This window comes from Geotrypetes seraphini, chromosome 4 (genome assembly GCF_902459505.1).
Source record: "Geotrypetes seraphini chromosome 4, aGeoSer1.1, whole genome shotgun sequence".
NCBI classification, from domain to species: Eukaryota; Metazoa; Chordata; class Amphibia; order Gymnophiona; family Dermophiidae; genus Geotrypetes; species Geotrypetes seraphini.
The window spans coordinates 176,266,167-176,279,423 of NC_047087.1; the positions used below are offsets into that span (position 1 = coordinate 176,266,167).

The 13,257-nt window shown below is 44.6% G+C and overlaps 1 protein-coding gene across 13 annotated transcripts in view; it reads left to right on the top strand.

Annotated features, from left to right (window-relative positions):
• Positions 1-13,257, top strand: part of CNOT1 (CCR4-NOT transcription complex subunit 1) — a 1,050,915-nt gene that overhangs the window by 75,502 nt on the left and 962,156 nt on the right. For all 13 annotated transcript variants that reach the window (XM_033940598.1, XM_033940586.1, XM_033940591.1 and 10 more), the window contains one exon: positions 4,232-4,504. In XM_033940598.1, the coding sequence (XP_033796489.1) occupies positions 4,403-4,504 (102 nt within the window). In that variant the 5' untranslated portion in view covers positions 4,232-4,402. The remainder of the gene's footprint in view (positions 1-4,231; positions 4,505-13,257) is intronic.

Genomic DNA, 13,257 nt, shown 5'->3' on the forward strand with positions numbered 1-13,257 from the left:
GTGCTCAGAATTGAGTTGGTTCAGCGGATGGCCACCAGGTTGGTCTCGGGGCTAAAGGGTCTCTCGTACGAAGAGAGACTGAACAAATTGCAGCTCTATACTCTCGAGGAGCGTAGGGAGAGGGGAGACATGATTGAGACATTTAAGTACATCACGGGACGGGTCGAGGTGGAAGATGATATCTTTCTTCTCAAAGGACCCTCGAACACAAGAGGACATCCGCTCAAACTCAGGGGAGGGAAGTTTCGTGGAGACGTCAGGAAGTACTTCTTCACGGAACGAGTGATAGAGCATTGGAACAAGCTTCCAGTACAGGTGATCGAGGCCCGCAGTATCCCAGACTTCAAGAACAAATGGGATACCTATGTGGGATCACTGCGGGAGTCATACCAATAAATAGGGTCGCTAGGATATAGACTTAATAGAGCAGGTCAGTAGAGTTAAGGGGGCCAGTAGACTTAAAAGGGGGTCAATGGTATGGGCAGACTTGATGGACTGTAGCCCTTATCTGCCGTCATCTTTCTATGTTTCTATTTCTATGCCCAATGGTAAAGTCTTACCACCGACAGTTGGGTGCTTTCCATCATCCGGGAGGGGTACTCCCTTCACTTCAGTCATGTACCCCCAGACCTGCCTCCAAGAGAGTTTCCTTCTGCTTGGTATTAGCTGCCTTTCCTTTTGCAGAAAGCTCAAGCCTTTCTTCGCCTTCGGGCGATCCTGATAGCTCCTCGGTGGCCCCGACAGCCGTGGTTTTCCCTTCTGTTGCAACTCAGATCCAGGGATCCTCTTCTTCTGCCTGTTTTTCCTTCTCTGCTTCATCCCAACCTTCAGTCTCTGCACTTAAAGGCTTGGTTCCTCGAGACTTAATGCCCTCGTTCCAGTTTTCACAGCCTGTGCTGGACGTCCTGAAGGCGTCTCGGAAGGAGTCCACTCTCCAATGTTACCATCAGAAGTGGACCCGTTTCTCTTCCTGGTGTGCTACTCGACAGCAGAAGCCGTTGTCTGCCTCCTTATCTGCTGTCTTTGATTATCTGTTGCACTTGTCTGGCGCTGGTCTCAAGTTCTCCTCGGTTCGAGTCCATCTTAGTCCCATTGCTGCTGTTCATCAGCCGATTGGCGGGAAGCCTATCTCTGTTAATCCTGTGGTTTCCCGCTTCATGAAAGGCCTTTTCCACGTTCATCCGCCCCTTAAACCTCCTCCTGTGGTTTGGGATCTTAATGTGGTCCTTGCTTTCTTAATGAAATGCCCGTTCGAGCCACTAGTGCAGGCTCACTTGAAGTATCTCACTTGGAAGGTTGTGTTTCTTATTGCTCTCACTTCTGCCCATCGGATCAGTAAGCTTCAAGCCTTGTTAGTGGACCCTCCTTTCACTGTCTTCCATCATGATAAGGTGGTGCTCCGTACCCATCCTAAGTTCTTGCCTAAGGTTGTTTCTGAGTTTCACATCAACCAATCCATTGTTCTCCCTGTGTTTTTTCCGAAGCCCCATTCTCACCCTGGAGAGGTGGATCTGCATTCTTTTAATTGTAAGCGTGCGCTGGCCTTCAACTTAACGCACATCGCTCCTCATCGTACTGCTCCCCAGCTGTTCATCTCTTTCGATCCTAATCACTTAGGTCGTTCCGTTTCTAAGCGGACCATTTCTAACTGGTTGGCCGCTTGTATTTCTTTCTGTTATGCTCAGGCTGGTCTCTCCCTGCTGGGTCGAGTCTCTGGCCACAAGGTCAGATCGATGGTAGCGTTTGTTGCTTTCCTCTGCTCGACTTCACTTGAAGAAATCTGTAAGGCTGCCACTTGGTCCTCGGTTCATACGTTTACCTCGCACTACTATCTGGATACTTTCTCCAGGCGTGATGGCCATTTTGGCCAGTCCGTTTTGCAAAATCTGTTCTCCTAAATTGCCAACTCTGCCTCCATCCCATTCTGGTTAGCTTGGAGGTCTCCCACTTGTAGAGAATATGCTGCCTGCTTGTCCTGGGATGTAGAAAAATGGATGACGAACCACAAGTTAAAACTGAATGCGGAGAAAACCAAATTCCTACTACTAGAGAAGGAACAAAAACCATCCCTAACAGAACTAGATGTAAACACAATCAAATATCCAATACAGAATACTCTCAAAATTCTGGGAACACACCTAAACAGAGGCTGCACAATGCAAACACAAATACACAAAACCATAAAAAAAGCATTCTTCACCATGCGAAACCTAAGAAAAATAAGAAAATTCTTTTCCAAAGAACACTTCAAGATCATTGTACAATCCCTCATACTCAGCTCCTTAGATTACTGCAACAGCCTCTACCTACCTTGCCCAAATACTATGATAAAACAACTACAGACCGTTCAGAACACAGCTATCAGACTCATCTACTCGCTCAGCAAATTCGACCACGTCACACCCGCCTATGTAGACTCTCACTGGCTTCCGATAAAAGCAAGAACTCAATTCAAACTCTACTGCTTACTTTTCAAAGTAACCCATGATATGGCCCCCAATTACCTGAACAACCGTCTTTGCCGCTACCGACTACCCAGATCAAGAAGAACTCAGAATCTTTTCACCTTCCCCCCTCATAATGGTACCCGACGTAAGAAACTTTACGACAGCCTTCTAGCAACTCAGGCAGCGAAAATTGACCTCACCATCACCAAACTGATGATCAAAACAACAGACATCAAAGTGTTTCGGAAAGAAATCAAAACATTTCTTTTCAAAAAACACGTCCTTACTTAATATTCCCCTCCCCAATTGCATATGCACTCTCCCCAGCAAATAACACACTAGTCATCCCCTTGAACCTCATTTACGAAAAATATCCAAACTCCTAAATAAGCATCTCCCTTAGGTATCCATTTAACCTTCTCCTAAAAAAAGCATCTCCCTTAGGTATCCACTTAACTGATTCCTTCAAAGTTAGGTATCTTTCTTCAGTTGCCTATATTGTTTTCCCCACTGAACCTTGTAACTACTTAAACCCTGTCAAGTTATTCTATCGATAAATCCAGATATCTTATACTTGTATTTCTATACCACAACATGTAATTTACTTAAATCGTTGTAATGTAATTCTCTCGGTAATGTCCTGATCTCTTTTAACTGTAATCCGCTTAGAACCGCAAGGCACAGGCGGAATAGAAATCACAAATGTAATGTAATGTAATAAAGCACAGTTACTTACCGTAACAGGTGTTATCCAGGGACAGCAGGCAGATATTATTGCAACCCACCCACCTCCCCGTGGTTGGCTTCTTTGCTAGCTATCTGAACTGAGGCCAAGCTGAGGAGACGAATGCCCTAGACTGGGCAGGAGGGGCACGCGCATATGCGCGGGCCAATCGCAAGCTTGAAGGTCTTCATGCAAGTCTGCTTGTGAAAACGTCTGTTAGGGGGCTCCATCGGTGATGTCACCCATATGTAGAGAATATCTGCCTGCTGTCCCTGGATAACACCTGTTACGGTAAGTAACTGTGCTTTAGCGTCTAGCGCGCGCACTATTCCACGCATTAAAGCCCTAATGCAGCTTAGTAAAAGGAGCTCTTAGACTGTTCAGTGAAATAAGTGCCCCAAAAATGGCTTAATGCATTTCTGTAGGAAAAGTTCAGTTTTTCTAGTGTAGAAACTTTAGAGAATAAAAATGTATGCACATTATTTGTGCAGTTATTGGGAGACCCCCACCCCCCTAACCTGTTACACCTGCCTGTCTGCTTCCATTTGTAAACTAGTAGCAGAGATGGTAGGATCTAGTCAGTAGTAAGACAGTGGGGACAGTAGTGGGAAGGCTCTTCTTAGTCATCAGAATGGTGATGTGGAGGAAATTTGTGCTATAGAAATGCAGTTTCTGTGTATTGTTGGGGGTGGAAGAGAAATGGGCATTCATTTTTTTTGCGCAGAAGATTCATGTGAGAAGCAGTTCCAATAGACTGTAGTATATGTACAACAGATGCCCTGTAAAAGTGATTCGGGGATAACCCCTTTCAGACTGCTTTCCTTACTCATTTCTGAACAGATGCACAAAGCACCCATGCAAGCATGCACATACCAACACTCAAAAGGAATATCCACAACTGCCCCCAAACCTCTGTATAAACAGAGGTTGGAAAATCCCATGAGCCATACTCTGCATACTTCCCCACTTATGTTGAGATAGAGGGAGCCAAGTGTTAACGAATCTTTTATGAAAAAATGCCTCTCCTATAGTAATGGGTGTGTGTGTTCACTTTTTTCAGGTGCCATGTTTCTGAACAGAATAAGACATCTGGGAAAAAACTGAAGAAGCTACATAAAGATCAATTAAAGGCTATCTTAACCTAAAAAATTAACCTGTCTCTGAAGTGACTAAAGGGGAATAATGGTGATTTTGCGCCGGGCTCGGCCGCCTGCTTCCGCCCCAACCAGCAATGAATCTTGACTCGCTCTCGCTAGCTTTGTCTCAAATCAGCTATCTGGTGGACAATTTAACCAAGAAAAACTACCGAGCCAGCCAACAAGAAATACAGCATGTAAGTAAGATATTGCAAGGAAAGGTGAAAATGTTGTATGGCATAGTACTTTACTATAATGCAGCTACCTACCAGATAATCTTGATAAGTTGTTTAATGGTTTAAGTCCACTTTCAGACTCGCTTCAACAGGGCCATATCATTGAAGCAGGCTTTGGGGGAAGAGATGTGTGGGCTCCAGTAAGTTAGATGGGAGAGGTGATAACCCAGCAGCACACATGCTCCCACTGCACTGAGCAGGGTCCAATGTTTGCAGTAGCACTTTGGTGCGTGCTACCCTGCACTGACATACCCCACTTTAGAGCAGTAGAAGCCAAAAGTGGGTAATAATGGTGACAGGACACAAGACTATGCCTTAATTTTGTCTGTCCTGCTGCTGTCTTGTGCTGATTCCCTTCTTGAAACCAGACCTTTTTCTGATTTGGCTGAGGGGGAGATACGATTGCGGTTTACAAAGTCCCGAGTGGTGGTATTGAATGGGTAAAAGTGAATTGTGGGTTTTCTTCTTTTTTTAACTTTTTCAAAATTACAACACTAGAGAACACTCAATGAAACTTTAAACAGGATAATATATCTTCACTCAACAAATAAAGCTCTAGAATCATTGTCAGAGGATGTGGTAATAGCAGTTGTTTTGTTTATGAGAAGGTTTTGGACAAGTTCCTTGAGGAAAAGTCCATGGTCTGCTATTGAGAATGGGGAAGCCATTGCTTGTCCTGGGATTGGTAGCATGGAATGTTTCTACTATTTGGGTTTCTGCCATGTACTTGTGACCTTGATGGCCATGGTGAAAATAGAGTACTGGGCTAGATAGACCATTGGTTTGACCCATTAGGCTAAGTGCCACATAGGAATAGCCATTTCTTGTCTATGTCTTAATTATCATTTTTGTTCACATTATATACAAAAACAGAAGTGTGTGTAAGTGTGAGGATGGTGGTTTTTCTCTTCCCATTCTCTTTTCTGATCAGTTATCTCCACATTATCCTCAATATGTATCTTCTGTATTGTTCCAGTATCCTTGCATCTTTGAAGAAATGAACACCCAAGAATTTTAACAGTAGGAGTAAAGAAGCAATTCTTGCTGATGCTTATCCCATTACGGGATGGAGGAACTGTAGACTGTATACAGATGGTTCTAAAGAGAATTTTGCAGAAAGGAAATCAAAATGAGCACAGTAGGAAATTCTGCAGAGAGCAGCTATTAGAATGCTATACACTGACAGCATTGATAACCCAAAGATGCCAGTCTGTCTACAGTTAGGCCAGCTCATTTGAATGGGAACAGTAGCATGCTACTATTTTTGTTATCTGTGCTGGCTTGAAGCATCCCTATTGCAGCAGACAACCCTTTAAAAGGGGCACCAACAGCAGTAAAGACTGCATCTGCACCTGTACAGCAGACAAGCTGCCTGTTTTATGCATTAGGTGACAGCTGCAGTGGCAGGCTAAGGATGTGTGTATCATGTAATTGACTTGGGGGTTAGAAATGGCCCTTAGGCTGTGTTTATACCTAATATTGCCTAACTCCTAAACTGGCAGCAGTACAGAATACCTTGAGGGTATCAGATTATGTGTGGAGAGGGAGCTTAAAATGTCTCATATTGCCTTATAACCTAGGTCACATCAGTTGTCTGGGAGACATCCAGTAGACCCGACAGTTTCTGAACCTAAGTTTTAAAACTGTTTCCAGTGCAGTAGGTGAGACATTCTAGACAAATGGGTAGTATTCCCATGGCCACATGCCTTTTGCAGAAGGAATCCACTCTGGATTTTTTCTCTATGCTTCTTGTGTACTTCACTGGACTCATTGGCTCCACCTACACTTTTTCCCTTTGCATGTGTGCCTGCAGGAGTGTTTGTTTTGCTCTCCACAATTTATTTTATTCAGTGTGGGTTTTTTTTGTCCCTTTTTTGTAGTTCTGGTGCTCGGAGCAATTATTCAGCTCTGCATTAAGATCACACAGACTTTGGTCTGCAGCTAACAGGCCAATCCCTGGTGGTACCTGTCAGCCAGCTTGCATTTACTTCATAGGAGTCGTCCCCCTCTTTCTCTTTCTTGCTGAAGGTCTGAGTGCAGGCTGTTACACATCTGTTGGAGACTCGGTGGTGTCTCGCTGGTTGCCAGCTGTGACTTCTCACCTCCACTTGTCCCTGAGCGTGTCCCTTGGTCCGCAGGGGTGGAGGTACAGTCAGGTATAGGGTCTGACTGGCAGCCCAAAGATCAGCATTGTAGAGACATTCCCAGCATGAGGCAGTGATTTTCTAGCTTCTGAAAGAGCTGAGGCAGGCTGCAGCACATTTTCAGCACAGGTCACAGTAAGTAAAGGCTATAATAGCCTGTGAGGTGAATCAGGGGAGGTTTGAAATTCAAAGTTTTTATGAGGGTTTCTGCATGTCCTCCTGTTACTGAAAAATCATAAAATCGCCATTTTTGTAGTTTGTTTAATGTAAAAAAAAATATTGTGTGTTTGGAACGAGTTTTTTAATGGCAGCCATCTTGGATTTTTAGCGATCTTTTTTTTTTTTTTTCCCCAAAGCTCCCTCCTTCTCCAAAACTGCAAATGTTGTCTCAAAAACTTGTTGGTATGGAGTACCTGGGCTCTCCTGATGTGAATTCTTGCCAGGATTGTGCAAATTTAACACCATGCGCTTTCTTGCACCATGTGGCATCATCCAGATTAGCCTCTCCCATGTTGAAGCAGGTGATCAAATGCTTGGCTAGCCTGGTGGGCTACCCTTCTTTATTTTGGCAACTTGGCACGGCTGCTAGTTCGTGTGCCTAGCTGTGGACCCTCCGCATCCTAAGAAACACAAAGTTATGAAAGAGTGACTCTCTCTGAATTTATGAAATATTTGTGGAATGAGTTAAGAACATAAGAAGTTGCCTCCGCTGAGTCAGACCAGAGGTCCATCCTGCCCAGTGGTCCGCTCCCGCGGCGGCCCATCAGGCCTAATTGCCTGAACAGTGTCCATGACTAATTTTGTAACTGCCTCTAATCTTATCTCTATTACCTACCTCTACTCCTATCTGTACCCCTCAATCCCTTTGTCCTCCAGGTACCTGTCCAGACCCTCTTTGAAGCCCTGTAGCGTGCTTCTGCTTATCACATCCTCCGCAGTGTTCTCCCCAGAAATTTTTTCCAGCCGGGTGGCATGAAAAAGTAGCCGGGTGGGGCGGGATGGGGAAATTTGGTGGTGGGGAAAATTACCCCCCTCTTTTACTAAGGTGCGCTAGCATTTTTAGCGCGCGCAAATCCCTGCGCTACGTGGGAAAACTAGCGCCAACTCAATGCTGGCGTTGGCATCTAGCGCACATGGAAATTCCTCCGCGCGATAAGCGCACACTAAAACCACTATCGGAACTTAGTAAAAGGAGCCCTAAATGTATACTATTTTTATTAGTTGTTTATTATTATTATTTTCCAATGCTCAATATGACTTCATTTTTTAAGGTTTGACACTTGTTCCAGAATATTTTTACTAAATTTAAGAAGTATTTGCCGTCTTTCAAATGGTATAGAGGTCTAAAAAAGGGAAAGGCATTAGGTTCAATTTAGCCATTTATTTCTGCATGAATTTAAACAACTAAAAAAAAAAGATAAATATAGCTCATCCAGTCATACAAGAATGGCTCTACAGCAGGAGTGCCCACACTTTTTGGGCTTGCGAGCTACTTTTAAAATAACCAAGTCAAAATGATCTACTAACAATAAAATTTTAAAAAACACAAAGCACACTGTACGCAGAGAAAATGTTAATTATCATTTATATTCCGTGAGTTTTCAAAGAGGTTAAGGCAGATGACTTTATGCAATGTCACCTCGGGAACAACTGTACAAAAATAAACAAATATACCCCCTCCCTTTTTACTAAACCACAATAGCGGTTTTTAGCGCAGGGAGATGTGTTGAATGCCCTGCACTGCTCTCGATGCTCATAGGCTCCCTGCGCTAAAAACCGCTATTGCAGTTTAGTATAAGTGGGCCATAGTGCAAAATATAGACAGCAGATATAAATTCTCAAAATGGACACATTTTGATCACTAAATTGAAAATAAAATCATTTTTCCTACCTTTTTGTCTGGTGATTTCATGAGTCTCTGGTTGCACTTCCTTCTTCTGACTGTAAATCCAATATTTATTTATTTCTGCCACTTCCCTTTTCTTTCTGTCTCTCTTTCTTTCTCTCTCCCCCCTGACTGCCTGTTTCTCTCTCCCCCTGCCCCCTCTTTATTTCTGCCTTTCTTTCTCTCCCCCCTGTCCCCCCCAAGCCATCACGCCGATTTATCCACTTCCCCCATTCTTTCCCTACCCTCTAAGCCACCACGCCGATTTCTCCCTGCTGGTTTCCTGAGCTAGGCCAGGCATGTACAAGCGCCGGACTCACAAGACTTTACCTCTGACGTCAATTCTAACGTCGGAGAGAAAGTTCCAGGCCAGCCAGGCAGCGATTGGCTGGCCCAGAACTATCTCACTGACGTCACTCGCTTATGTATCACTTATGTATCACTTATGTATCACTTATGTATCACTTATGTATCACTCGCCTATCCATAAATCTAGGCAAGGAACAAGAAATACATAGACAATAAAACCAAACACAAATTAAACAGAATACAAAGATAAAAATTCAAACATTCTCAAAACTGGCACAAAAAAAACCGCCTATACAGCAAAGTCTTCACCCCTTTTCTAAAATATATTGCCCCATCGTCCTGTGTACCTAAAACCTTCTTGATGACACCAGGCTTTGAGCCATCTATTGAAGTTCTCAGAGTTTTGTACTTTTTCCACACCCTTTCCATAAGTAGGAATCTACATTCTTTACTAAAGGTTTTAACCCCTCTCCCAGCTCCCGAAAAGCTTTCTGTGCTGCAGATAGGTTATTGTTGACTAACATCAGGGTTCAAAATCTTTGCTTCTTCCCTAATTACAGTAAAGTCTTAGTGAGTCAGCAGTTCTATAGGAGGGTCTAGCAATTGAGACATTATGATACAAATTCTGCTGGAATCTACTTTTTCCCACCTTTTTTAATTAAAAATATTTCCAATAATAAATCTAGTTAGCAGTTTCTGTGCTATAATCTCCAACTACAGATTAAACCTTAAAGCTGCTTTCAAACTGCAGGCTCTTCAACATATTTTTAAACGACCTGAAAATTGGTACGATGAGCGAGGTGATTAAATTTGCAGATGATACGAAGTTATTCAGAGTAATGAAGCTGCAGAAGGATTGCGAAGACCTGCAACGTGACATAAACACGTTCGAGAAATGGGCCATGACATGGTAAATGAGGTTTAATGTGGATAAGTGTAAGGTGATGCATGTTGGTAACAAACATAGTAGATGACAGCAGATAAAGACCCGAATGGTCCTTCCAGTCTGCCCAACCTGATTCAATTTAATTTTTTTTCTTAGCTATTTTTGGGCAAGAATCCAAAGCTCTACCCGGTATTGTGCTTGGGTTCCTACTGCCAAAATCTCTGTGTTAACCTACTGCAGCCCATCTACACTCTCCCAGCCACTGAAGCCCTCCCCAACCCATCCCCCACCAAACGGCCATACACAGACCATGCAAGTCTGCCCAGTACTGGCCTTAGTTCAATATTTAATATTTTCTGATTCTAGATACTCTGTGTTCATCCCATGCTTCTTTGAACTCAGTCACAGTTTTACTCTCCACCACTTCTCTCGGGAGCGCATTCCAGGCATCCACCACCCTCTCCGTAAAGTAGAATTTCCTAACATTGCCTTTGAATCTACCACCCCTCAACCTCAAATTATGTCCTCTGGTTTTACCATTTTCCTTTCTCTGGAAAAGATTTTGTTCTACGTTAATACCCTTCAAGTATTTGAACGTCTGAATCATATCTCCCCTGTCCCTCCTTTCCTCTAGGGTATACATATTCAGGGCTTCCAGTCTCTCCTCATACATCTTCTGGCGCAAGCCTTCTATCATTTTCGTCGCCCTCCTCTGGACCACTTCAAGTCTTCTTTCGTCCTTCGCCAGATATGGTCTCCAAAACTGAACACAATACTCCAAGTGGGGCCTTACCAATGACCTGTACAGGGGCATCAACACCTTCTTCCTTCTACTGGCTAATCCTCTCTTTATACAGCCCAGCATCCTTCTGGCAGCAGCCACTGCCTTGTCACACTATTTTTTTGCCTTTAGATCTTCGGACACTATCACCCCAAGGTCCCTCTCCCCGTCCGTGCATATCAGCTTCTCACCTCCCAGCATATACGGTTCCTTCCGGTTATTAATCCCCAAATGCATTACTCTGCATTTCTTTGCATTGAATTTTAGTTGCCAGGCATTAGACCATTCCTCTAACTTTTGCAGATCCTTTTTCATATTTTCCACTCCCTCTTCAGTGTCTACTCTGTTACAAATCTTGGTATCATCTGCAAAAAGGCACACTTTTCCTTCTAACCCTTCAGTAATGTCACTCACAAACATATTGAACAAGATTGGCCCCAGCACCGAACCCCGAGTGACTCCACTACTTACCTTTCCTTCCTCCGAGCGACTTCCATTAACCACCACCCTCTAGCGTCTGTCCGACAGCCAGTTTCTAACCCAGTTCACCATTTGGGGTCCTAACTTCAGCCCTTCAAGTTTGTTCAACAGTCTCCTATGAGGAACTGTATCAAAGGCTTTGCTGAAATCTAAGTAAATTACATCTAGCATATGTCCTCGATCCAGCTCTCTGGTCACCCAATCAAAAAATTCAATCAGGTTCATTTGGCACGATTTACCTTTTATAAAGCCATATTTCCTCGGATCCTGTAACCCATTAGATTCAAGGAAGTACACTATCCTTTCTTTCAGCAACACTTCCATTATTTTTCCAACAACTGAAGTGAGGCTCACCGGACTGTAGTTTCCTGCTTCATCCCTGTGACCACTTTTCTGAATAGGGATCACATCCGCTCTCCTCCAATCCCCAGGAACCAATACCGTCTCCAGAGATTTGTTGAACAAGTCTTTAATAGGACTCGCCAGAACCTCTCTGAGCTCCCATAGTATCCTGGGATGGATCCTGTCTGGTCCCATTGCCTTGTCCGCCTTCAGTTTTTTAAGTTGCTCATAAATACTCTCCTCTGTGAACGGCGCAGAATCAACTCCATTTTCTCATGTAACTTTGCCAGACAATCTCGGTCCTTCTCCAGGATTTTCTTCTGTGAACACAGAACGGAAGTATTTGTTTAGCAGATTTACAAATCTTATACACGAATACAGGATGTCTGGTGCGGTACTCGGAAAGAGACTTGGGAGTACTGGTAGACAAATCGATGAAGCTGTCCGCACAATGTGCGGCGGCTGCGAAAAGGGCGAACAGAATGCTAGGAATGATTAAGAAGAGGATCACAAACAAATCGGAAAAGGTTATCATGCCGCTGTACCGGGCCATGGTATGCCCCCACCTGGAATACTGCGTCCAGCACTGGTCGCTGTAAGTGAAGGACACGGTTACTACTCAAAAGGTCCAGAGAAGAGCGACTAAAATGGTTAAGGGGATGGAGGAGTTGCCATACAGTGAGAGCTTAGAGAAACTGGGCCTCTTCTCCCTTGAAAAGAGGAGACTGAGAGGGGACATGATCGAAATGTTCAAGATAATGAAGGGAATAGACTTAGTAGATAGAGACAGGTTGTTCACCCTCTCCAAGGTAAAGAGAACGAGGGGGCACGCTCTGAAGTTAAAAGGGGATAGATTCTGTACAAATGTAAGGAAGTTTTTCTTCACTCAGAGAGTGGTAGATAGGTGGAACGCTCTTCCGGAGGCTGTTATAGGGAAAACACCCTCCTGGGATTCAAGACAAAGTTAGACAAGTTCCTGCTGAACCAGAACGTACGCAGGTAAGGCTATTATCCCAGGACAAGCAGGCAGGTATTCTCACTAGTGGGTGATGTCATCCGACAGAGCCCCGATACGGACGTCTCACAAGCATGTCTTGCTTGAAGAAACTCAGAAGTTTCGAGATGCCCGCACCGCGCATGCACCAGTGCCTTCTCGCCCGATGGTCCGGGCGTGTCTCCTCAATTCTTTTCTTTCTGCGGAGCTGAGAAGTCTTTCTTCTTTCCTGCGCTGATTGAACTCCCGTTCTTCGCCTTCCATAGCCGCGGTTTTGAGTTTCTTTTACTATTTTTGTGTGTTTATTTCTTTTATTTAATTAAAAAAAAAAAACAACAAACAAATTTCTTCTGGCGACTCGGCCAGGTCGGCCACGTGGCTCAGGCCCCGCTCTTTCGATCTTGCAGCGGAGCTTTTTCGGCCTATGTCCCGGCCAATCACCGGTTTTAAAAAGTGTAGCAAGTGCCAGCGCGCGATTTCGTTGACGGACCCGCATCGACGCTGCCTTGGTCCGGAACATTTCCCAAAATCGTGCCGGCCTTGTTCCACACTCACAGCGAGGGCGTTTAAGCGTCGCTGTTTTCTGTGGGAGTCGATGTTCAAGATGGAAGCTGTGCAAGAACCTTCAGCTTCGACCTCGACTGGTGCTTCGCCCTCCCACGCGAAGCCCGCCGCCGCTCCTGCTGCTTCGGGTCTCCTGAAACCGGCTTCGTTTGTCCCGGTTACAACCCCGTCTTCGGCGCCGGTGCCTTCCGTCTCTCAGGCTCAGGTACCGCCTTCTACGATTCCACCAGTGGTCATCAAGGTGCCGAAAGCTTCGAAGCAAAAGCACTCGGCCACGAAGGAGTGCGAAGACCGTGCTGGAGGACCTCCTTTCGGTGTGGATCCCTCCA